At 44.8% G+C, this 26,884-nt stretch overlaps 1 protein-coding gene across 1 annotated transcript in view; it reads left to right on the top strand.

Moving 5' to 3' along the window:
• ABCA4 (ATP binding cassette subfamily A member 4) overlaps nt 1-26,884 on the top strand; it is a 134,402-nt gene that overhangs the window by 42,610 nt on the left and 64,908 nt on the right. Inside the window, exons 9-16 of the mRNA XM_026497583.4 lie at nt 1,761-2,001; nt 3,016-3,155; nt 3,793-3,909; nt 4,570-4,767; nt 19,358-19,563; nt 20,206-20,382; nt 22,333-22,555; nt 25,678-25,899. Of these exons, the coding sequence (XP_026353368.1) occupies nt 1,761-2,001; nt 3,016-3,155; nt 3,793-3,909; nt 4,570-4,767; nt 19,358-19,563; nt 20,206-20,382; nt 22,333-22,555; nt 25,678-25,899 (1,524 nt within the window). The remainder of the gene's footprint in view (nt 1-1,760; nt 2,002-3,015; nt 3,156-3,792; nt 3,910-4,569; nt 4,768-19,357; nt 19,564-20,205; nt 20,383-22,332; nt 22,556-25,677; nt 25,900-26,884) is intronic.

Genomic DNA, 26,884 nt, shown 5'->3' on the forward strand with positions numbered 1-26,884 from the left:
TGTGAAATCTGTGTTCATAAAACTAAGTTCAACCTGAGCAGAGTGTGAGTGCTACTGTTCAGGGAAGCTAGAGAAGGGCCCATTGTACTGATGACCATCTGCTGTAGCAGGAGTCTCTCTTTAACATTCTTTTCTTCATGAGCATTTAAAAAATTCTTATCAGTATAATAGGGTTGAAAATGGTAGAGAATGTGAAAAAAGTCCCCAAAGCATATCAACACTCCTCAGTCTGTGAGGGAGTTCCAGAAGGTTTCTTGCCTGTCTAGATAGCAAGTGTAAGCGTTTGTGAACTAGGTTGCTGCAGATGGCTCCGTTTATATTAACTGATACTAGACCATTTGACCCCAGAACAGCCCCTTCATCTCCCAAGTGCTTTGCTTAAATGAGCAATGTAATAATGATAATAACCCCTTACAAGACTGTCATGAGACTTACTGTTGTCGAAGCAATTTGAGATTCCAAGTTTATTATTGAAGCCTAGACTGTGATTATAGGCATGACTCACAGTGTGGATCCTACACAGCACTCAAGAGTTTCAGAGGGCAAGTGTTGGCATGCGGACAAAGACAGGGATGACAGGTAAACATCACTTATTGAAGTAGGGGAACTGTTTTCAGTCTCACCTGACTGAATCCTAATGTTTTTTTTCAATTCCCAAGTGCCTTTGAAAATTAGTAATAAGTGTGTTTGAGGAATAAGAGCAGCACAGTTTTTATTTTGCATATTCCCCTAAAGCAAAGCCAGATGACATATGGGTGCTGAGACCCTTGCAACTCTGGCAACCCTCAACTTAGTTCTCAGCATTACAGATCTGCCTTCAAAAGATGAGTCCAACAAGGGCCACGGGTACTTATATGGAGAAGAGAAGGCCACCAGCCTTTTCTTAGTTTGGTACAGAATTTGAAGTGTTCTTCCATGGGTGCCTGGGTGGCTCAGTCTGTTTAGCACATGCTTTCGACTCAGGTCAGATCCTGGTCCTGGGGTCGAACCCTACCTCGGGAGCCTGCTTCTCCCTCTCCTCCCTTCTGCTGCTCTCTCTTGCTAGCTCTGTCTCTCTCTCCAAAAAATAAAATATTTTTTAAAAAATAAAATAAATAAATAAACTCTTCTTCCAAGAATGGAGACTTCATCTGTTCTATATTTGCTTAGATCTTAACACACACACACACACACACACACACACACACACACACACACACAGAAACCACAAACCACAGATTTCAGGGAAATGGAAGAACTCACATTTGGTAAAATTAAGCTAATAAGAAGATAATTTTCCAAATATAAGAAACTAAATTCTAAACTACTTGGCCAAAGAAATTTGCTGTGATCTTGCTTTTCTAGGACAGAGCCATTCCTCCATCATTTTATTTCCCACTTTTTCCCCCAGTATTCCCATCTTGATGGGATAACAGAACCCAAGAGCTGGCTTACAAAGAAATACTCCTTACATTTGTCCAAGGACACATTCCCAAGGAATTCAGATAAAAGAGACTAGAAGAAAGAAGTGATATTAAAACACGTTGGGGTTCACTCTTTGATTTTAAGACTTGTTCTAGTTTCCTTTTAGGCTCTGAGTAAATGGCAGTAGGTTTTTATTTCACAGCTGGATTAAGAATTGCTGAGAATATGCATGTTTTCTTTTAAATGTGGAAGTCAAATGCGTATGTGGAGGTCTCCCCATACTTTGGAGCTCTGGCATCGCAGTGATTATGATGCTAACTGCCTTAAGATAACCTGAAGCCTTTGCTTTGCCATAGTTCATCCATCGACGAAGTGTTCAAGACTTGCTGTGGGTAGCCAGGCCTCTCATGCAGACTGGTGGTCCAGAGACCTTCACACAGCTGATGAGCATCCTGTCTGATCTCTTGTGTGGCTACCCAGAGGGAGGAGGCTCTCGAGTGTTCTCTTTCAACTGGTATGAAGACAATAACTATAAGGCCTTCCTAGGGATTGACTCCACAAGGAAGGATCCTATCTATTCTTATGACAAAAGAACAAGTAAGTTTTCTGAGTCATATATACAAAACAGCATCTGATGTTGTTGAAGCCAATGGCTTAACACTTCTAGGGAAACCCAGCCCTGGGGTTAAGTCGGTCCTGTTGAGGGGCCCTGAGCAGAAAGGCTTCTGCTCCCAGAAAGTCCATTTCCCCTTGTAGGAAAGGGGCGGTGCTCATAAAGAATTCTGAATATGAGCCATGGAAAGAACTGAGACCCACTTGGAAAGGGAACAGAGGGGACATTTCCCACTGATCTGATTGAACTAGGGTTAAGTTCTAGAGGAAGGGAAGAAAGATAAATGAGGAGACAACCCAGAGTTGCAAGCAAAGCTCAGGTCAGAAGGGCCCTGGCAAGTAAACACGGCTGTGGGATGTTTTAACAAACACAGGCAGGGAAAATCTGTGTGTGCAGTACTGAGTTACGTTCCAAATGGCAAGTCCCTAGCAAGCCATGTTTCCCCCCTTTTATTATTTTGGGAGGGGGAGGCTTCTGTGGGGTAAAGGAAGGTGGGGTGGGAGGAAATGCAACTGGGTGAACTCTGAGTTAAAAATTGAAAAGAAGCAGCAAGGCACGCACCAAAAGTAGTTGGGGCCTAATATAGCTCACATGACAAAGAAATTAAGCAGCTATGTGAAGGGAAATTATCGAGGCTAAAGCTGAGATTCCAAGGGGAGGTCTTGTTTGGCCTCTTGTCCCTTTCATGTGAGAATGGCATCTGTTCCTTGCAGTAATCCCAGGCAGGCTTCTTAGCCTCCTTCTAAAGCAGAATAAACCACAGGGCAAGCCCCATTCTTTGTTTCTCTGATGAGGCCCTTATTGAGATGCACTGTGGCATTTTGTTACTTACTAATGATGAGCTTGTTATTGGTGGGGTACAGCCTATTAATTTAGGTTATTTGTCAAATCCTCCAGCATAGGGTTGAATGAGACATGTGATTTGAACACACTAATGACTATGTTTAGCTCTGAGCAACAGGGAGTTTCTAAAAAATCTGTCCCTTCTCTCCTGGCAGCAACCTTTTGTAATGCATTGATCCAGAGCCTGGAGTCAAACCCTCTCACCAAAATAGCCTGGAGGGCAGCAAAGCCTTTGCTGATGGGAAAAATCCTCTTTACTCCAGATTCTCCGGCAGCACGCAGAATACTGCAGAATGTAAGGTCCAAGCTGGGCTTGTCCTTTTTACTTTGGACCTCCCAGAAGAATGAGAGAGAGAGAGAGAGAGAGAGAGCGCGTGCACGTGCCTGCTCCAGCGCTCATAGTCTCCTGGTAGCAAGCCTTAGGTTTGTTTCTTGGTTAGTGGAGTCTTGGGTTCCTCCCCCATCCACAGCCATCATTGGAATGTTTTGCACCCCTGTCCCTGCCTGCGCCCTCCCTTCTCTACAAAACCTATGATGAGGTTTTCTTCCCCAGTGCCTGAATTTTATCCCTAATGGAAGGGCTCACAGTTCTCTGAATCCTGGTTACCCGGAAGAGACAAAGGCAGGAAGGGAGGAAGAGCATTTCCTTACAGGGAGTCCAAATCTAGTTTAACGAGGCTCTGGGACAATGACATTGTCAGTATTACATGGGTCTCTGAGATATTAAGAAACTAGATTTTGGCAGTGTGGAGGCTAGGAAACAGCAGATTGTTCTGAGAAATATCAGTAGACTAGGAAGTAAAGACACTTCCTTGAAAAGCCTTTCCCAAACACTGAGGGTTTGTGACAGACATAGGGAAGGTACAATCAAAAGTTCTCTCTCACGTTTTTCCTCCCTGTTCTTGTCTCTGTCTGTCTCTGCCTGGTTTTAGGCCAACTCAACTTTTGAAGAGCTGGAGCGCCTTAGGAAGTTGGTCAAAGCCTGGGAAGAAGTGGGCCCCCAGATCTGGTACTTCTTTGACAAGAGCACACAGATCACCATGATCAGAGTACGAATGGTTGGGGGGGTGGGGTAGAGAAGGGCCAAGAAAGTTCCATAAATTTCCTTTTCTCAGTAAAGGGTTGATCTGCTGGAGTTGGATCAAAATATAATAAGCAGGGGCCAAAGGCACTAGTTCCAGAAGCTGTCACCAAGTGGAGTCACTGACTTTGGGTGGGAACTGTTTCTTGAATTCTGGGAGAAATGTAAAAACTGATCAATGGCTTCCTGCAGTTTCTTGCTTTTTTAAATTCGCTTGAGGGCCTCAGATTCAAAGGGACATCTCCCAGGTGGCCAGCCTTGTAACTGCAAAGGTGGTTGAGTATGTCTCTGCTGTCATTTCCAGCTTTGCAAAGCCAGGAGATCAGAGTCTTATATAGCAGGGATAATTAAAAGAAAACAACAACAACAACAAAAACATTAAAAAAAAAAAAAAGAAAGAAAGCTTCCTATATACTATTTTTCCAGTCCTTCTTCCCCAACCCCCAACATTCACATTTTCCTTCTAGAGAGGAAGGAAATTCCTTATCATGGAATAAAACCCACTCACTCACTTTTTAGGGAGGCTTAACATCTATCCCTTTTCATTAAAAATCAAAAATGGCCTGAAAACAAGACCAGAGATCCTGTAAAATTTCTAAATACTGTGACTGTATTTCTTCCTCCCAAGGACACCCTGGAGAACCCAACAGTGAAAGGCTTTTTGAATAGTCAGCTTGGTGAAGAAGGTATCACTGCAGAAGCCGTGCTGAACTTCCTGGATAGGGGTGCTCAAGAGAGCCAGGCAGATGGCGTGGCCAGCTTCAACTGGAGGGATGTATTTAACATCACGGATCGCACCCTGCGCCTGGCTAGCAGATACCTGGAGGTGAGGAATCTCCTTTTCCGCACTGATGCACCAAGAATTCTCACAGCTCCCAAAGAGAGATGGATCCTGTTCCCTGGTAGCTTATCCACATGTAGAACGGTTCCCTTTTCACATGTCCGCCCTCCTCCTGGCTCCCTGACTCCTCCTGGGCTGCTCCTCCTCCCTTGTAGCCTGTGAAGGAGTTGCATCTGTCCTCCCCCCTCTCTTGTCTGCCATAGATTTGATCATCATTGGCCAGAAACCTCAAGTTCTCAGGTGCCACTGCTTGCTGGAAACTCTCACCCCCAGCTTCTACAGGCATATCACGCTCAAAGTAGCTCAAAATAGATTTGTGTTCTCCTCCCCAGAGAACCTGTCTTCCTGTGGCATTTCCTACCCTGACCCTTGTCCTCAGTATTATTCCAAATGATCAAGCCAGAGACTGGGGGTCATCCTTAGTTACCTTTCTTCCTCACCTTCCACACAACAGCTGTTATTGATTGAGGGTTTCTTTGTGCCAAGCACTGTGCTCAGTGCCTTCGTACACAATCACTCATTTCATCCTCGCAAGAGTTCCATGAAGTGTGCGTTGTTACCATTCTTATTTTAACAGATGCAGAAGCTGAGGCTTAAAGAGGTTAAATAAGATTGCATTCCGTAGCTGTTATGTGTAGCAGATCACAGCCAGATCTGGGTGTGTCTGAATTCAGAGCCCGCCCTTCTGACCCCTCTACTGTCTCTTTCGTGTCCGGTCACTGAGGACAATGATGCACCCAGTTCCAACACATGATGGTTTTTCCCACACCACCAAGAGATTCTTCAAAACCAGCTGGTGTCCTGCAGTTCAACTCAGTGCTGATGCTACCTGGAGATAGTGACAGATCCCCTCGGTTAAGGGCTCAGTCCCATGACACTGGCGCCCACCCCCACTTCTGCCCACAGGTTTAGATGGCAGGTTCCCATGACCCCTTCTTGGATTCCATTAATTTGCCAGAGTGGCTCACAAGACTCAGAAACATTTTACCCATTAGATCACTGGTTTATAATAAAAGGATGTAACTCAGGAGCAGCCAAATGGAAGAGATACACAGGGCAAGGGATGAGAAAAGGGTGTGGAGGAGCTTCTTTGTGCTCTCTAGGCACACCACTCTCCCCAAACCTCCGCATGTTCACCAGCCCGGAAGCTCTCCAAACCCCATCCTTTTGAGTTTTCGTGAGGGCTTCATGACTTAGACATGGTTGATTAAACCATGGCCATTAGTGATTGAACTCAGCTTCCAGCCCACACCCCACGTCTCCCCTCCCGCCCTATAATCACATGGTTGGCTCCTCTGGCAACCAGTCCTCATCTTTAGGTGAGGTCCAAAAGTCACCTAATGAACATAACAAAACACACCTTAATGGTGTTCATCACTTAGGAAATTCTAAGGGTTTTAGGAGCTCTGTACCAGAAACAGACAAAGACCAAACACATATATCTTATTATAAATCATAGTATCACACTGAGCTTTGACTATCTCCTAAATATGTCTCAACGCCACCTCTTGCTTTTAAGGCTCTCTGAGTTCTGGAAGCATTGTCATCTCTCTACCAGCCTCTTCCAGTGGCTTCCTCCCTGGGCTCCAGGGTCCAGTCTCTGTTGGCTCAGGCATTTCTCCACACTGCCACCAGAGCTACATTTCAAACACACATCTGCTATCATCACTCTCATGCTAAAAATCTCACTGAGTCAGTCCCCAGAGAGCACAAGTGGCTTCCACACCTGCCACAGCCCGCCTGCCCAGCCAGCCCTCACTCACACATCTGCTGCTCTGCTCCACTGGCCCTTTTGCCACCCTCCGGCATACCCTGACTGCTCATGATTTTACCCTTTGCAAATGCTGCCACTGATTAGAGCTTTCCTGCTTAAACAAAAAAGAGAATTTATTCGTTGACCTACCCCGGAAGTTCAGGGGATCTAGGGATTGAACACCACCATAAGACCCTTGTGCCCTTCCATGTCATGGTTGTGCTTGCCTCTGCCTAGCTTCGATCTCAGCGAGGCTCTCTCCATTTGATGGTGCATCAGCTGCTCACAGCCCTCAGTTGTCAGCTTTACCCCAGAAAGCCTGCAGAAAGAGGGAGTGGCTTTCCCATAGCATAAGCAGTACTCCTGGACCATTTTCTGATCAGCCTAGCCCTACCTATCTCTGAGTCTCTGGGGGGATTGTGTACTATGATAGGGAGGTGTGGGTCATACACCCACTATGAGGTAAGGAAAGCAAGATTAGCTTAATCTGAATCTCAGGGACTGAACACGATTACCGTGAAGTGGGGGAGGCTGTTTCCCCCAAAAGAAGAAATATAAGGTAGAAAAGCCTGAAATGACTTTTCCTTCCCCATCTGTTGAGCTTCCATTCATTTGTTCTTTGAGACTCAGCTCTCAAGTGTCACTTCTGCTTTAACATAAGTTTAGCTATTCACTCCTCTGAGCTTTCTCTACCACATGTGTCCCCATCCCTGGCCATGTCACCACCATCCACCTGCTGTGGTTATAACAAGGCAGGGCTCTGGGAGGGGGTGTGGATGGGAGAGAAGAGCTGTATTCCTTTACTCTTGCAGAATGGAGTTCAGTGGTTCTCACAGTGTTTTTGTTAGGTACATCAGTAGTAAAGAATACTTCTTGTCTTTTGTTTGACTTGACATTTGCTTGGTGACATAAAGGTCTTATTTTCTTTTTTTTTTTTTTTAAAGATTTTATTTATTTATTTATTTATTTGACAGAGAGAGACAGCCGGCGAGAGAGGGAACACAAGCAGGGGGAGTGGGAGAGGAAGAAGCAGGCTCATAGCAGAGGAGCCTGATGTGGGGCTCGATCCCATAACGCCGGGATCACGCCCTGAGCCGAAGGCAGACGCTTAACCGCTGTGCCACCCAGGCGCCCCAAAGGTCTTATTTTCTTGTAGGATTATTGTGCTTGTGCTTCATGTAGTGCCAGGCATCCAACAGGAACTTAATATATACAAACTGCTTAGGTGGATAAGAATTCAGTTTCTAGAACCAGACTGACTGGGTTCAAATCTCTGCTACTTGTGCCTCAGTTTCTGAATCTGTAAAATGGAGATATTAATAGTACTTACCTAATAGACTTGATATGAGAATTAACTGAGTTATTTCAAGCAAAGTACTTGGAACAATGCCTGGAATATAGTAAACACTTTAATACTAACTTTTTAACAAAATACAAACCAACCAAAAAGACTGCTTAGGAGAAAGACAGTGGCATTAGTGAAATCAGACCCAGCCACTGAGCTGTTCCTGGTGCCCCTCTAGGGATTATGAGTAGCTAATTACATCCTGCCTCAGCCACCAAGATTTCCAAGGGCCTTGCAATCCCATTAGCTGAGCTAAGTGCTCCTAAGCAAAGGCTATGGTGGCCACAGGTCAGTGGCCAACCCCAGGGGTTCCTAAGAGGGATTTTGATGGAGGCCAGAAGCCCAGCAGGTGATTATGATGAGGTTTCTGGTCTTCCTGCTCTTTCAGGGGTCAGAGGGAGGAGGAAAGCAAGGGGGTGCTGAACTGAAAGGAGAATGTAGGAGGGGGAAATGTGCGATGAGGAAGAAACCAGTCATTGCAATTGGTCCCGGAATGTTCTGCTTTTATTCTGTGCTTCGGCAAGTCTGGAAGAGCCTCAAAGACCCTCCAGCTCCCAACCTGAGGCCTGCTCAATACCAGACTGGGAGGAAGACTCTTCCCAGATGGCTTTAAGGGTCTCTTCAGGACAGGGCAAGAATGTTCCTTCACAGCCTTGTTTAAGACCTGACTGAAGCTCTCCTTTCCAGGAATATGCCTTGGACTAAAGAAGTTTGAGAGCTTCCTCCTGGGCCAGCCTTGTTGCCTACTTCCCCCTCTATTTAAGAAAGAAAAAAAATCATATCAGGACAATTAAAGGAAAAGTAGTCTTTTAAATGAAAATTATGTTGATCTAGGTCAACATGGCACTCAGATGTGATATTGAAAAGTAACAGAAGCTCCAGAACGAAAAGCAAATACCTTTAAGCCTTTTGTCCTTATAGGAAAAGGGAATGATTCAATAGGTTTTCTTCTTCAACTAATAGAAGAGCTAAAACCGCTTCCTTTTTACTTGAATGAGGCTTTAGTTACTGGACATTCCATTAAGTAGCCTGGAGAGTTCCCATTCCCCAGGAGCCGCCTTGTTGGGTCATTTGTATGCCATGTTAGGCCACTGAGTGTGGAATCTTCTCACCTGTCCAGTGAGGACAGATGGGCCTGAATCTCTGCTTCTCATAAGCTATGTCACTCTAAGAAATTCACTTTACCTGCTAAGGCTTGATAAGGTAAAATCCAGATAACACAACAGACCTCATAGAGTTATTGTCAGGACAAAATGAGAGAAGTGTGCAGAGCACACACTTCATGACATTGATAGTTAGGCATGTGTGTAAATTCTCCACCTTGGGTTCTTTGGCTGTTAGGTGGGAGGGGTAACGCCCTCCTTTCCAGGTAGCTGTGAAGATGAAACAGGAGAGGGCTGACACATAGTAGAGATGTTCCATGCATGGCAGTTCTTCCCCTCTCATGAACCACTTGAGTGTCTTCCCCTGAACCATAGACTAAGTGAGGTCTTACTCAGATTGAAACACTTTGTGTAAACATTAACCAGACACTATGAAACTACTCTCTATATCAACCTTAGTGAATTGGCTTAGAATTGGGCCTGCCAGACCATTCCTAAAGACCCAGCAGGATGGCCCTGCCCTGGGTGCCATTTTGTAACTTCTGTGGACAATGGTCTAGAAATTTTGCTGTCCTCAGAGCACCAGCTCAACAAGGGGCTTCTGTAATTTCATTCATTCCATTATCACATTCTGTCTTTCCCCTGATTCCCTGCCCCTAGCAGAGAAAAATAAATGAACAAGAGGCAACCCCCCTAGTGAGAAGGTGGGCAGTGGGCTAGGGAAGGGGGTGAAGGTGGTATTTGGGGAGCCCCACATCTCCAACATGTGAAGAGATTCATTTCTGCAGGCATTCAGATCATCCTCTTCCCCAAATTTAAAGAGACTCAAGGCAAATGAGTCTTCACATAAGTTAATCTCTTAACGTAACCTCTACGTATATTTTTATAGCCATAATTTCTGTGTCTTATCCACATGTATTTTTCTTCTTGAGAAAAAAAAAGAAATATTAACAAATTTTTCCTCTGATTACCCTTTAGTTAAAACAAACATGCACACCCCTCCCTTTTGATTTCTTCATTTAGCGAAAGGTTAGCCTGGCACAGATGGAATACTATTTAGAGTTCACAATGTATTTAAATTACATAGTAATTTAATTCAGGTCTTGAATTTCACATCAGGCAGGTGAATTTAGCCAAATTTCAATATGAAAATACCTCTGATCAAGGCATAAAATTGTACTTTAACCAGTCACAACTACCTTTCCCTAAGTCTTGAGAAAACTTGTATTCATTTACTGCTTTAGCCTCTGCTGTCCTCATAATCAATGTATGTGCATAGCTAATATTTATTATCTTCATGGTAATTATCTTGTTGATGAATTAGCAGTAGTGGGATATTTTGGATTCATTTTCCTCTGTACCTTGCATGCTCCTGGCGACATGCCTCCACCACCCAACCAGAATGTGCTCAGGGAGTATAGTTTTCAGGCTAGCCTAAGAAAAAATAGCATTAGGAAGATAAAGCCACTGATCACAAATACCTTCAGGGTCAGATATATAGATTTTTGTGGAGTATATACTGCTTTCTTCTGTCGATTTCACCGGCTCCAGATATACATTGGGAAGTTAGAAAGAAATCAGGGGAGAGGTAGAGTGCAGAAGTCTACACCACAAGAGCAGCGTTATTTCAAGGGCCATGAACTGGATCATAAGTGACCTTATTTTATGCCTCTCCGGTCTCTCAGAAGCATAGAATGGGACTGAGGAAGGAGAGTGCAGGTGAGGGGTGGGCTGGGGTCATGGGTGGAGGGAAGGGACTTGTATCTGAGGCTCTTGCCAGCCAGCCACTGTGTCTGGCACTTTTATGTGCCCTCTCCTGTAACCCTTCCAACCGCCTGCCTGTAGGCATAATTGTTTTCATTTTACAGAACTAAAAATGGAGGCTCAAAGAAGTTGACTAACTCACCTAACAACACAGCAGATAAGTGGGGGATCCAGAATTGGAATCCAGACCTGTCTGGCTCTAATGAGGAAGTTCTTATTCCTTTAATATGAGGGGCACATTAGTGGGGCACATTAGTGTAGGCTCAGTATGTATTGTTTGGATAAATTATATAATGAGTTGGATGAAGACAGCAATTATTTTATAATACTCTGAATAACAGACACTGTTCTGATTGGGTCTTTTCTGCATGAAAATAACTAGATTTAGGGTAAGAAACCAAAAAGATTTTAGCTGACTTGGTCATTCATATATTCGCATGCATTGAACTATCTACATCTGAATAAATACAAGTAACCCCTGACCCCTAGAAGCTCACATTTTATTGGGAGAGAGAAGCGTGTTATCAAATAGTGCCATATTAATGGTCTCTCAAAGGACTACTACAGCAATAATTCAATCTGAGGGAGTAGAAACAAATTGCACAAATCCAAATTCAAGTGTCACACATCCTCTAAGAACTGTCAGTTCTTCCTCCAAATTATCTCTGAAATCCCTGCTTCCTCTTCCTCTCCATGTATGGCCTCTTTACAGAGTCTGTACCATCTCTCCTAGCTGGCCCCTGGACCTCCACCCTCTGCTGCTTCTGCTCAGCTCCCACATTGCCTCCAGTGGGATCTTTCTAAAACCCGTCTTGCCATGACGTTCCTGCTTAAAGTTCCTTAGTGACACCTGGTTGCTGTAAAGGTGAAGTCACTCCCAGTCTAGCCCCTTCACAGGTCTTCCACATTGTGTGGGATGGCATGCTGCCCCAGGCCTCCTACCTGTGCAGGCAGACTCCTTGCCTCCTGCACCCCCTGGCTCCCCTTCAGGACTCAGTTCCTGTGTTTCAGGCCTTCCTCTACACACCATATTCCTCCATTGTAGCCCTTGATAAATATTTGTTCATATGCCTCCCCATCCCTGTAGACCTGAGCCACTTAAGGGCTGAAACTCTGTCTTATTTATCTTTCGATTTCCCATTTTATGTTAGTGGAGCTGCAGTGACATAAAGTAGACACCAGTGCAAGCCATTAAAACTGAAAATACATTTATCCTGAGCCTTAAAGACTGAACTTGCTGGCTAAGCAAGGCAGAAAGACAATTTCAGACAGAAGCAAGAGCATAAGACCAGTGCAGAGGTGTGCTGTAGCATCAGGGGAGTAGGTGGTAGGTGGGGGTGGGGAGGAGCAGTAGGGTCTGGAGGTGCAGCTAGAAAGGTCAGCTTTACCCCGCAGGCTACAGGATGCCATCTCCAGCACTTACTTATGGGTTCTGTCATTGGGGGCCACAGTGCTGTTCCACTGCCGGAAAAGTGAGGATGACGTCTTGTGCTACAGTTTGGGGAGTGTTCGCAGCTATGGCGGAACTTGGTTATTTGCAACCAGAATGTGTTCTCATTGGTCAGTGCCTGACTCTGTTGATTATGAAATATCTTTGATATAGTAACACTGACCTCCCAGAGTTGGTGGGATGATTAAACCAGAAAGCGTTGAGAGCTGGCGTCTTCTGGTTACCAGCCAGGTTGTTGTGTCTTCCCTCGGACCCAATTAGGTAAGAAGCATTACCTGGTGGCTTTGCCCAGTGTGCGACTTGGCGCTCCAACATGACTTTTTGTTTCATTATTTATTTATTTTAGAAACAGACATATTTTAACAGCTGTGCATTTCCTGTCCCTTTGTTTTCCAGTCGTGGTGCATTTCCTCACTCTTTGTGGTAGAAGGTTTCAGATGTCTGTTTCACAGTGCCTAGTGTGTTAGATAAAATTTATGGTAGTGCCTTTGGCCTCTGTCTCACCATCCCAACCAACTCAAACAGCCCACAGCTATTTTATTTAGTGGCTTTTTCCATGTGGTGGGAAATGAATCTTGAGTGTTAGAGCCTAGATCTGCCAGGAAATTCATTCTGGGATGTTTGCCCACATCCATTGGCATTTTTCAAAAGGAACCCCAGGTGTCTACATTAACACCAGCAGGACCACTTCAGGCCTCCATGGGCATTCATCAGCTGCTTTGTTCTCAGCCTAAGTATGGAAGTTAAAGATGTAAGAGGCAGGATTGTAGAGCCAACATCTCTAAGGGTACAGCCCCTCCCTTATCCTTGGACTCACCCCTGACACGTCCTGGGTGTATTAGTCAGAATATGTCAGCACAGGGTGCCATCCCCCACTTGATTATCAAGTTCAAACAAAAAGAAAGATTCTTTCTTTCTTTGCTTCCACTAGACAATGTTTCCCACTTAATATATAATTTAATTCATCTGTTACTTAATGTGTTTGAATTTAGAGTCTGGCAGGTCAGAGATGAAGAAGGAAGCCTGCTGCTACTGCAGCTTCTGCTCCCAAGGTGGTGTTTGATTTAGCGGTATAAACAAATGACCGCATTCTCAAGAGGTCTTGGGCACAGCTGCCTGCCCTGGAGAGAGCTCGAACCTCTTCCGCTAGGGTGAACTCTGCTTCCTGGGGAGTATCAGCAAAACAGCCGACAAGGAAATGTAGGACTGTGTGGACTTCAAATAGTAGTGGCCCTGCCACCAGTGTTTGGCTACAGCAGTTGGGAAATGAGGGGAAAAAGGAAACCTCTTTCTTTTCTGCCCTTTGCTAGCATAGGGCATTGTAATGGTTCTCTTTTAGATTCTGAACTCTGGTTGCAAAATTTGCCCAGAATTTGCCTCTGAGGCCATAAGACACTGTCCTTTTATTCACTGAAGATGCCCTTTGAATTTTTTCCCATTAGCAGTGCTGCCTTTATGTTGAGCCCCCTAAACTAGTCTTCTTATCTACCTACATTATTCTTCCCTAACATCCAGGACCATACAGTTTCTCTGTGTGTAGAACCAAACAGCTTTTATAGATAGACTCCATGGCATCAGCCTTGTTAGAATCTACTGTGTTTTCACTCGTAAGCTAATCAGACCAGACCAAATATGTCAAAATCCATGACCCTGGCTATGGGTTTAGTCATTCATCTTTGCCTCCCAAACACATTCATGCACATACTCACATAAACATACGTGTCAAGATTTTAACTTCAGGGACCAGAGCAAGTACCAACAGAGAATGAGGCTACTTTCTCTGCAGCAGGTGACCTCTGCATGAAAAGCAAGGGTACATCATGAGTCATACCTCAGAGAATGACCCAGGAACTTCTGAGTTATGTCCAAAGCAGCTTCCATAATTGATGTGCCTTTACTTCAGGGAGATTTGGTGAGGATGGCGTTCTGGATGATCTTCATAAGCCCTTCCTCTGGGTAGAGTTGTCTGACTTTCACTTACCACTGAGCAGCTAGTGAACACCAGTCGTTTAGGACTCACCCCCAACCCTACCCCTATTGTCCAGGTGGGACATGGGGCTTTAACTTCAGTCTATAGCATTGTTGCAACCAGAAGATCAGCTTGGGATGGGTTGTGTTCTCAGCCATATTATTTAACAAACAAAACAAAACAGAACAAAACTGCCTTCCTCCCAGACAGACAGCTGTCACAAATGAAAGGTAGCCTGGCAGGGGCTTAAGAGCCATCAGACTCTGTTGACTTTTAAGAGATTTTGCAAAAACAGTAATAAAAATGTTATTTATCAAGTTCTCATTATTTGTGAGACTGGTTAATATCCTCCAGAGGAAGGTTGCCTTATTATGCCTCGTCAGTGAGCTTGGAGTGATCACTATAACCGGCCTCATAAAGTGGTGGTAAGGGCTCAAGGGTTCATATGAGCAGAGCATTGGGCCAATTTGGGTGCAAAATGAGCCTCCAGTAAGCACCAGAGGCACTGGCTGGCCTTCCCCAAACACTGTCATGTGATCCTTAGGATACACCTATGAAGTAGGGTATATCTTACTTTTGCAGATAGGGAAACAGACCATACAGTTAGAAAACAGCAGAGTAGGGATGGCATTCAGGACTGTCTGTCTCTTCAATACTACACCATACCACTTTCCAAGATGGAGAAAATAACCCAACTTTGAAAATGGGTCAGATGTTTCAGGATAGAAATGAGTGTTTGAGAACTTGTAAGTTTTGTTTTTTTCACAGAGTATCAGGGTACTAATCTAAGGGGATGCAGCAGGAAACATGACTGTGAATCCACTGCCTGATAAAACAGCCAGGATGGAGCCCACGTCACTGTGGGGCTCAGCAATGTCATTGAAAACATCAGCTGCTTATTCCAGTATGGATTTCCCTTTAAAACATGAAAGGAGAGTTCAAAGAGAATGAGCTAGCTGGCTCAGAAAGCTACATTATTATAATATGTTTGTTTTTGTTAGCTTTTTTGCTTCAGTGAGAATTATACTCTCATTAACATTGTACCGAAAACTCACTTTTCACTAATTATTTCTAGTTTATGCTCTGAATCGAGGGTGCACAGGATTATGTTCAAAATACAGTAGTAAAGCTGTATTTCTTACAGCAATCAAGACTTCTAAATTTAAATCAACTCAATTCAGTAAACACTCATTGAATTCTTTTCATGAGAAAATACTCTGCCAGAGACCACAATGAACAAGAATGACCCCTGACCTTCAGGAACTTACTGTCTCTAGACTTGTGGTGACTTACACAGTAACCAGGGGCCATGTGTGGCTATTTAAATATCGATCAGAAAAATTCAGTGCCTCAGATGCGCTACACACATTTTAAGTGCTCCACAGCTTTCTTTGGTTACTGGCTACTGTGTTGAATACGGCAGATATAGAACATTTCCACCATGCAGAAGGTTCTCTGGACAGTGCTGCTCTACCAGACAGGGGCAAGAGATCTAGTTCAGGAATTCCATTGCTCCGACTTTGTGGTTGGAGTGTGACTTACTCTTAGACTAACAAGTGGAAACAGCACCACCCTTCAGACTTGACGTCTGAAGACATGGATTCAGATTCTGCTCCTGACCTATATTGACATTGGGCAAGGCCCTTTGTCCCTGTGAGGCCGGTTTCCTTACCAGTAAAGCAAGGACATCAGGTCACAAAACCTCTATGACTCCTGTCCAAATGCCCTGTGATGCTGTGAGTGAATTGGTAGGGTATTCTGTGTGTGTGTATATGTGTCATAATGTACCACAGCTAAAAGAAGCTACAAAGAAGAATTTCCATCTCCCAAAATAATTTTTTCATTTTAGAAATTTAATTTCAAATTCACTTTAATTGTCAATGTTAAAATTCTATATATGCAGACCTAAACTTACTAAACTGATTTATTTTTTTATTTTTTAAGATTTTATTTTTAAGTAATCTCTACACTCAACATGAGGCTTGAACTCACTACCCCAAGATCAAGAGTCCCATGCTCCATCAACTAAGCCAGCCAGTGGCTCCCGGACTGATTTTTTTTTTTTCTAATTTTTTTTTTTAAGATTTTATTTATTTATTTGACAGAGAGAGAGAGCCAGAGAGAGAGGGAACACAAGCAGGGGGAGTGGGAGAGGAAGAAGCAGGCTCCCAGCAGAAGAGCCTGATGTGGGGCTTGATCACGCCCTGAGCCGAAGGCAGACGCTTAAGGACTGAGCCACCAAGGCGCCCCTGAACTGATTTTGTTTTTAATGAGATTCTTTTATTATTCATTTTTGTAGAACAAGGTCTCTCCCCAGGGGAAACTTAAAGGTGTTTCTTTTTCTTTCTTTCTTTTTTTAATGTACTCTAGCAGTTTAGTTTTGATGCTTCCTTGCCCAAGCAGGTTGCCAATTCTCTGTCCCCATAGTGTGCTGTTAAGTGCTGACAAATGCTGGGAACCAGGCCCTTGGTCTTCAACTGTGGTGAAAGTCTACATTCCCCATCAAAAAAGACCAAAAACCAAAAACCATAAAATAGCAAACCCTATGTTATTTCTAGAAAAAAATAAACACGTATTAAGGACTTTCAGTGTCATGAGGTACTTAAGTCCTTTATCTCATTACAGGACTGCCCAGTGTTAGGCTGGGTGGTGCCTGTTTGCAAAAGAAGAGCGGGGTAAAGAGAATTTCCTATTTTTCTTAATTCTATGATATGTGACTACACTTGTATTTTTTTAAAGAAATTCCACTTCCATTTAAAATACCTATCTTCTTAGAATGGTGTCACTTAAGCCTTGGCTCTCTGTATCTTCTCATTACCTGTGTTCCTCTTTCCCGTATCAGCTGGAATGCTGACAGTTTCTTTTGTTTTCTTTGTTCTTATCTAGAAGACTGAGAACATTACATGAGACCTGCTCCCAGGATATGGAGCCCGAGGTGGGACAGTTTAGTTCAGGAGTCACAGGGTGGGTGTGCGGTCCTCTGTTGTTCAGATTCAGCTCCTCGGCACAGTGAGGCTTCTGGCTCGCCCTCCGAGGTTGCCTGAGGGGGACCTAGCAGTGAGGGGGTGGGTGAAGGAATGGGGCTTGCTTGTTTCTTACCAGGTTTGCGGGAGCTCGGTCCTCTGATCACCTCCTTATGACCTGTCAACCTTCCTCTCTTCTCTACTTCTCCTGGTACGAGTTGTAGGATCAAATGAACTGGAGTTTGACCCCTACTCCACCACTTTGGGAAGCGACTCAGTTTCTTGGAGCCTAAGTTCCCTGGGCTTCAAAGGGAGGATAAATAATAACTGTGCTCTCCCACTCTACAGGACAGCTGGGAGCACGTGGAGGGCCATGGAGTGGGCTGTACCTGTGGCTCCTGATATGGGGGGAATAGTCTGGGCCTCTGGAAAGTAGGGAGGGAATCCAGGGCCAGCCACTTGCTAGCCGTATGACCTCTAGCAGGTCTCCTGGAGTTCAGTTTCCTCTTCAGTAAACTGAGAATTCCAGGTAACTCACAGGCTCTATGTGAGATGTGTTCCTTTAAGCCTGTGTTACAACAGTCTTCTAACCAAGCTTCCTGCTTCCCCTCTTGCCCCCACAAGTGATTGTTTGGAAACACAATTGGATCTCACATATCCTACCCTTGCTTAAAACCCTCCACTGGTTTCTTAGGGCCTTTTAGAATTTGCCTGGAAGTCTTCTGGTCTTAGCACGGAAAGCCTCTTGTCCTAGGAAGCCCCTTGTTGGTTGGTCACACTGCAAGTCCAGCAGGGCAACTGACGTGGTCCCCACCCACCTTCCTTCTCTAGTGCTCACCTCTCATCACTTACCTCTGGTTACTTCTACTTCTCCGCACAGTGCAAAGACCTAAGGAGCATTCAACACAATGCTGATGCCCTGGCCCTGCCTTTTAAGAGTCTGATTTCATTGCTTGGAGTGGGCCCTGAGAGTAGGTGTCTTTTTAAGGCTCCCCAGTGGTTCTAAGCACAGCCAAGGATGGGAACCACTGCTCTTTTCTTACACGTCTCCAGACACCCCATGTGTTATTCTCTGTGCTGGAGCTGATCTTCCCCCTTCTCTCTTCCTTTGGCTAATTCCTTCTCATCCTCATCCTACTCAGGAGTCCTTTCCTTCAGGCAGCCCTCCTGCACCCCTCCAGGTAAATTTAGCTACCGATGGGCTCCCAGACTACTCTGGGCTTGCTTTCATCAGAGCCCAGTCATTTTGCATTATGATTGCTGGTTTACTCCATACCTCTCCCTCATTAGGTCTAGAGTTTCTTTCAGGAAGAGATTTTATCATTCCTCCTTGTATCCCTGGAGCCAAGCAGGCTCTGGCACACTACAGGGCTTCAGTAAGTATTGGGTGAACAAATTAATCAAGACAAGGCCATCTGACCTCTTGTGAGTTACATTCTAAGAAAGAAATATCGACACAATAACCCTAGTGTATTATAAGAACAAGAGGTTAAGGAAAAACCAGATTCCAGTATAGTCTAATACTTTAAAAATCTACAGATTTATTGGACAACCCCCAATATTCAAATTAAAAGAAATTCTTAGTTTTGTTTTTCTGTAGGTAATGATTTTTTCTCTTCCAATGGAGAGAAAGAAGACCTATTAGGAAATTCCTCTCCCACCCCCATTACCTGTCAGAACTGTAACTGGAAATGATTTCTCTGACTAAATCATTCTGACTCTCTGTTATTTTCTTTCTTCCCCCTTACTCTTCCCTCAGCTGGCCATCATTGTGTGTTTGCAGAGAGGCAGGAAGGTTCACTGCTACGACTGCTCCTCTCCCTCTTTAAAACTCTTTTATCGGCTTGCTTTCTGATCTTCAAAGCAGTCTGTATCCTGTGTGACCCCACTCCCTTGCCTCCCCATGCTGAGGAGTGAGAGCTGGGAGTATTTTTTGTCATTTTGAAGGCTTGCATATTTGGACAGCCTTGGACAGCCGGGTAGTGCGGCCCTCACCAAATCTGCAGGGATGAGAGCAAGTCAGCATTTGTAAACCCCCTTTTCCCCCCAAATCTAGACACAGTGACAAATTGACACCAGACGCCACAGTTAAGCAAACAATAAGTTTATAGATCTTGCAATAGGCCCATCCCCTGGGGCAGCAGCCCTTATCCCCTGCCTTTCTTTTGCAGTTGAGTCTTTGCTGTTGGTGTTCTTCACATGTTCTCAACCTTTGTGATTATCTGCAGTGCTTGATCCTGGATAAGTTTGAAAGCTATGATGATGAAATTCAGCTAACTCAAAGAGCCCTGTCTCTGCTGGAGGAAAGCAGGTTCTGGGCTGGTGTCGTGTTCCCTGACATGTATCCCTGGACCAGTGCCCTACCACCCCACGTGAAGTATAAGATCCGGATGGACATCGATGTGGTGGAGAAGACCAATAAGATCAAAGACAGGTGATGTCTCAGGGAATCTGAAAGGCCCTGCGTATCCCCAGGAATGTATGTGGCAAGGAGCAGGGTCTCCTCTGGGCTCAGGTCCCCATCTTCTCGTAGGGACAGGAGGGTTACTTGGAAAGGCACAGAAACACTTGAGTATTAGAGAACTAAGCTCACTAACCAGTTGGCCCTGTTAATTGGTGGAACCAGGAGAGCTCGGTTGCCCTCTCGTCACTCCCTCAATTTAGCACTTGGCCCTGGCTGGCCTTTGGGCAGTTTGGAGATGGAAACCTCTAGGTATTGAATTATCTTCACATAGAGGTTCTGCAACTGAAGTTTCTCCAAAGTCACTGGGAAATTACATTTGGTACAGAGTGAGGGATTGAGATGGGACTCCGCCTAAAAATAGTAAAATTAAGAGGAGATAAGATATTTTGTAAAGCTCAATGTAGAGTCCTTGAATTAAAACAATTACAAGTCACTGTGGCTAATATTTGTAACTGAGATTTAAACTGTGAACTAGAAAATAGAATCAGTTTGGAACATTTTAGGGGTGAGGTTTCAAGGGAGTGAGTTTCGAGTCCCCTTGTGCCTGTGAACTTGCAGTAAACTGTCCATTCCCATTCACATCCATTGTCTCTCCCTCCGGTTTCTTTGTAGGTACTGGGATTCTGGTCCCAGAGCTGATCCCGTGGAAGATTTCCGATACATCTGGGGAGGATTTGCCTATCTACAGGACATGATTGAACAGGGGATCGCCAGGAGTCAGGCTCAGGTTGAGTTTCCAGTTGGAATCTATCTCCAGCAGATGCCTTACCCCTGCTTCGTGGATGACTCGTGAGTCAGAGGCTTCCAGTCTCCCCCCCAAGACACACTCATCAGGTTGCTGGGGTGGGATGGGAATACTCCCCTGGCTTCAGTCTCTTTGGAGAGAAACCCAGGGAGAGGGGCCAGCTTGAAGAGAAGGAGCTCTGAATGAGGAGCCGGCTTCTCCCAGACTCCAGGCAGAGCCAGATGGGCAAGTGAAGTGGCAGGGAGAAAGGAGTTGGTGGTGTGGGTGGAAAAGGGAAGGTGAAAATAAAAGCAAGGGAAGTGAGGTTGGGAAAGGGGACAAAGGCTTTTTAAGTTTCCACTACGTAGTATGTTTGGTATGTGGAAGAGTTCTGGTCAGAGTGTTTGCCCAATGATTGCCAAATCAGCAAATTAGGACTCTGCATTGCAAGTAGGTCTGGTTCCTAGGAGCCTCAGAATAATGCAGCTCCTTCCCTAATTAACATTCCCATGGTGCATACTTAATGAGAAGGTAGAGGAATGTGTTGGATGAGCTGGAACCCTCCCTTCCTGCCCACCCCCACCCTCAGGCCTGTACATCTGTTGGCTGATAGCAAGCTAAGCAAGTAGCCTATATTTTCTGAACATATACTTGGGGGGTGATAGAGAGAGGGACAGAGAGGAAGAGAGGACTAGGTGGACTCATTTACCATGGTGAATGGGGGCAGGAATACCCCCAGGACAGCAGCAAAGACCTACAACTGGCTTAGGTTTCAACTTCTAGAAAAAAACTGGGAAGTTCACCATAGCACACATTGTGTCAGTGGGGTTCAGGGAGGAGAGGAACACTCACAGCCTGAAGAAAGGAAAGGTCAAATTGCCACCTGACGAACAGTTAAGATAAAGCCCAGTATGGGCAAAGGAAACCCTCTATCAAAACTCTGGTCCAATTGGTTCTCCTTCCTCAGCTCTACAGAAGACTAAAGAGATAACGGTGGCTGTTTTGCAGTCAGTTTGGGTTTGGACAATAGGCGGAGATGGGACGCGGAGCCAGGAGCAAGAGCCCAGTTCCATATTTAGGATCAGAATGGGGGTGTCTGGAAGGGTAGTGGGGTACACAATAAGGAGGCAGTGGGGAGTCTAGCCATTTAGAGTGGGAGAGCCCTCTGGTGGCAGATCCTAGAAGTGCAGGCTTTGTGCATTTCTGGTTCTCTCCTCAGGGCCATCCTGAGAATCCTCCCACACTGGAATTGGCCCTTCAGCTGTGACAACCAACAATTTTCGCTACATAATAGTCCCAAGGGCTTTACTAGCACATCAAGCACAGGGAAAATATGTGTAAAGTTCACAATAAAATAATTCCAGAATATAAAATCTATCCTGCTTGCTAAATGAACATCCATGGAATTACTCTATTGGTACATGGCTGGTGGAGTTAGTCGCTATTGGATCACTGACTGATTTATTGATGGGTCAATTGCCTCTGCAAGTGCCACACTGAATAGTTATTTTGTGCCTCTTCCTGCCTAACTGCGGTTTTATCTCCTGGGATAGATAGTGCTAAGGTGGCTGACGCCCCTGGGGAGCCCAATTATTTCTTTCACCGCCAGCACCAGTTCCCTTTGTTTGTGGTTCACTTTCTTGGACTTCAGCGTCAGTTAGCATGTATCTATTCCAGTCACAACCACATCAAGTTTGCAGTTCTTTCCAGAGAGATCTTGCAAGAAGGTCTATATTGTGTAACATACAGAGTACAATTTTATTTTATACATACAACTTGTAGAGCATTCATCTGGACTAACCAAAAAGCTACCATCTTGCTCTAAGGAAAAAGTAATCCTTCGGGGCAAAGTGCAATGTATTTAAAGGATTCAAGCCCACTGAATGGCCAGTGGGGATTTTCTGCCTTTCCCTCCATGTGGGCTTTGTTCTCAACACATCCAGTCAACAAACATCTACTCCTCCTCTACCAGGTACAGGGTATTCTACTATTCTGCTTCTCTCCTCTTGCTTCAGTTTTATGATCATCCTGAACCGCTGTTTCCCTGTCTTCATGGTGCTGGCCTGGATCTACTCTGTCTCCATGACTGTGAAGAGCATCGTCTTGGAGAAGGAGTTGAGACTGAAGGAGACCTTGAAAAATCAGGGTGTCTCCAATGCAGTGATTTGGTGTACCTGGTTCCTGGACAGCTTCTCTATCATGTCAATGAGCATCTTCCTCCTGACCATATTCATCATGGTAAGCCAGATAGAGAAGGCCCAGAAAATCTTAAATAGTTTTGTACCTCTCACCTTTCCTCCTATTAATGAACATATGCCTGCATTAGTCATCTGGCCACCAAGGGTAGCCTGACATGTAGCTACCAAGCCATTTTAGCCAGCATGGCCACATGCAGCTGCCCAGTCATGTCAGCCAAGGTAGAAACACTCAGAGTGCCCCCCCCAACCAGGAGCCCCAGTATCATAATGTGTTCCCTGCTCCCACTTCCTGCCTGGGGAGCCACAGTCCACATAGATTATCTAGCCCCATTCCATGGACTATCTGGAGAAGCTGCTGTTAGGAGAGCCCAATGCAGCATGACTATATGTGCAAAGGGTTCTCTCTTTCTAGGCACAGAAGCAATGAGTACAAAGAGTGTTTTCCTGAGATTACTGTCTCAACCAGCAGCTGGGGTTGGAATGTGAAGAGCGTTTTCATTGTATTAGGAGAGCAGACCTAGACTGTTTATTAATTACCATCATGGTCACACCATTCATGGCTTGACCAAAGGAAATTCTGCTGCCTGAAAAGTCTCCAAAGCATTTTAAAGGATAGAACTTAAAGAGTCCATCCTTTCTCAGCAGTAGGAATTTTTATAGCTGCGGGCAGCATGCATAGGTCCATCGTCTGCAAGCCTGCAGCTCCCTCACAAGCTGGACTTGGAAATAAAACATTATTTCATAATATGTTCTTTCCCTCCATTTTTAGTTCCTCCATAGTAGATGATCTTTTGTATTTGTTAAACGATAAGTTCATAAGTTAGCGTAGTTTTTTATATTTATTTGATGGGATTTGGTGTAAACTTCAGACTTTAGGCTTTGCAAGCTCCTGTTATGGTGTTATCAAGTTTGTTTTATTTTTCTACCATTGTCATATTAAGTGCCGCCCTACAGTAAGCAGTATGTGTGCTGAACCATAGACTCTGGCTAAGTGTGTCCCATCCCATGCTGGACCATACTGGTGCCAGGAAAGTTCTATCACATATCCTGTCCATCCAGCAGATGTTCAGTTAAACCAAATCCTACCCTTTCTCTTTGCAGTAAAATGTACTAATTCTGAAGGGTTTTGTTTTCAGCCTTAGTCAAAGCCTGTGCTAGAGCCCTATCAAAACCAATGCTGATATAGAGGTCATTCTGCTCAAGCAACCTAGCTTTAAATTTGTGGCTTTAAATTTGCAGGGTCCTTGAGCTCCACAAAGATGGGGGGAGAAGCTGCGCTCCTTGTCATCTAGTGGTTCCTTGTTCCTTCCCATCCTTCAGTCTGCCCCTTTTCCCATTTCCAAGATGTTTTGTGTCCTCCAAATTAAAGGAGTCAAAATGCAGAAGTGTCTGACTTATGCAAAGTACATAAACATGTATGATATCCTGCAATGTCTGTTAAGTGACTTTGAGATCTGCCTTCCTGAGAGTGGGCATTAAGACTTCAAAGCTTTTAGGACGTGAGGTAAAGAATGTTCACCAAGAGTTTCTTGCACAAAGGGGTTTCTCCTTGTGGGAACCAGAACATTGTTCCAGTGATGACGGAAACAGAGCTTTGCACACAAAATAGGATTCCTTAGAATGACGCTCCCATCTTTGCCTTGTCCTTCCTTCCCACCTCAACTATGCAGGAAAGAAGCTGGAAGCTGGGACAATGGGAAGGTTCCAGTTATTCAAGCTATTAGGAACAGAAAAGAAAAGTGGTCATTAGAGGAAGCCAAGGCCTGTGAAGCTGTTGGGTCAGCCCAGTGACTTTCTTTCATCTCTGCCTGAAGTCATTGAAAGACTATATGGGCCTAGAAGCTTGTGGGACTTTGTTTTGAGCTGGGATAAGAAATTGATTTCATTCTCCTGAGAATACCAACAACCATCTTAAAGTTCTTCCAGCCATAGCCACGTGTTCAGCCGTGGACTCGCCTTTCCTGGACTGTGTAATTAAGGAAAAGGAGTGAGCTTTCCAGGGTGATGTGGAGAGCTCTTTGATACACAAAGTCAGGAGCTCTGAGTCCTAATCTTGATTTTCATTTAGAGTTCCTCAGAGTTTGGTTCTAGCTACGTGCAGCCCTCTTCCAACCTCTTTTGCCATTTGTTTTATTCTGTTTTTCAATCTGTTCCATTGGTGCCTGGCAGGCACAAGAATATGAATGAGGGAGAAACAGTAGCAATGGAAGACAGGTGGCACATTTCTTCCTCTCAGCTCTCGCACACCCATGACAGATAATGCTCATTGTCCCTCTCTTCAAGAACTCAGCACTTCAGGTCACCACTAACAGTTGATTGGAACTCATTCAAGAGATGAACCTGTTTGTACATTTACGTTCCCAAGAAAAGAACAAGATGATCTATATGTATTTGGAGTTCTGTGCAGAGAGTAAAATTCCTCATAGGAAGTCTGTAGTAAAGGAGAACCAAGAAGGCCTAATAAATTTGAACATCTCAATGCATCCTATAATGGAAGTGGGCAGCAGCTCACTTAGTGCAAATTGTTAATTTGGTCCTCTTTTCTACATAGCCAAAGTGATTACCTCATTAGGCTAATGTCAAAGATGTGGAGTATTGCCCCAGGTTCTATGTATTTGTATGATAGTGATGAAAGGGGAAGATTAATCCACTTCCAAGTGATATGGATTAATTGCTGTTATTTTCACCAGTGTGAGTGGTAAATCTCAGAATGCAAGTATATATGATTGAGTCAGCAGGCCAGGCCCCAAACAAAATGTTACAGATTGTTGGGGGGTCTCTTACCTCCCTTTTTTGTCCCTCGTTTACTTAGTGTGTCTTGGAGCTGTTGATGTTCTAAGGTCTTCCTCCCCCGCTCTAGGCTTATTTCTCCCTTCCCACCAAGGATTTGCTTACTTAAATACATAATGATTACTTGTACTGATAGGCAGCCTAATGCGTTGCCCTTCCAGGGAGAACGGCACTCGGAGGATTAAAGGAATTCAACAGCATTGGGTCTCAACTATGGAAATTTGGCACCCATAAGAGGTGGTGGGAGAGATCTCTCTGGAGTAGAGGGCTTCTGAGGGCCCAGAATCACGGCACAGAGGCTGCCCCCCTGGGAGGGATGGTGCCCTGGACATGGGTGGAAAGTACTGACTCAGATGGCCTGTTTGGTTTCAGCATGGAAGGATCCTGCATTACAGCAATCCATTCATCCTCTTCCTGTTCCTGTCGGCTTTCTCCACGGCTACGATCATGCAGTGCTTCCTGCTCAGCACCTTCTTCTCCAGGGCCAGCCTGGCAGCAGCCTGCAGTGGCGTCATCTACTTCACCCTCTACCTGCCACACATTCTCTGTTTCGCCTGGCAGGACCGGATGACAGCTGACCTCAAGATGGCTGTGGTGAGGGACCTTGGGCTTGCCCCTAATACGCAAAACACTTTCGAGGAGGCCTCTGTAGTAGTCCTGGAAAACTGGCCTGCCCTTTGTGGGATCAACTTTGCCTTTTGGACTAAAGGGACGTAAGGTGTAAAGGCATAGGGACAAAAGTTGGGACAGTCTTCATCCTGAGCTACCCAACAGTCCCTCCTTAACAAACCTGCCTGAGGAGTCTGCCCTGGGAAGCAATCAAAAACCAGTTTAACTCACAGGTCCTTTGTGTGTCCACAAGAGGAGAATAGCCTGACCCATTTCACTCACTTTTCTTTTTGCAGCGTGTGAGAAGATTCAGAAGGGAGGGAACTTGCCCCCAACTGTTCTGCCCAGAAAGATGTTTCCATTCATTAAAAGCATTTGTTTCTCTCCATAAAAACTTGAATCCGGGTAGCTTACAAGGGTCTTTAGCATGCTCTACCACTGCATGCAGAAAGGAGTGCAGTAATGAGCCAGTTAAGAACCAAGCCCTCTTGCCAGGAGAGGACTCTAGAAATTGACTTGATTGCTTGAGAGACAGACCTCTTGGTTCACAATTCCCAAACTAACAGCACTGTCTTCTTCTCTAATCAGTTTCAAATGGGCCATTTCTACCCTCTCATTAACCAGGCTAACTGGCCTCCAGGTTCTCTAGGGTGCAGCTTCCCTTGTGCTCCAGAACTTCCCTCCAGTTCTCTATGCAGTGGAGTCAAGAAAGGACTACCACCGACTTCTTATTGGGGAAAGATCTAAGATATAAGTTGTTCTAATAATCCAAACTTATTTGGCTACAGAGCTGCCAGGGCATCTGTCTTTTATTTCTCATGTTAAACAAGAAATTAATTGCTGCTATTTATAACACCCAATTTTCTAAAAAGATCACAGTGGGCTAGTAGGAAAAAATCCTTATGACTCAGCCTATGGGCAGAGCTGGGCTATCTGATATACTGGGTAGACATCAGTGCTTTGAGGCCAC

Source organism: Ursus arctos, unplaced genomic scaffold (assembly GCF_023065955.2).
Source record: "Ursus arctos isolate Adak ecotype North America unplaced genomic scaffold, UrsArc2.0 scaffold_12, whole genome shotgun sequence".
In the NCBI taxonomy this organism is placed as follows: Eukaryota; Metazoa; Chordata; class Mammalia; order Carnivora; family Ursidae; genus Ursus; species Ursus arctos.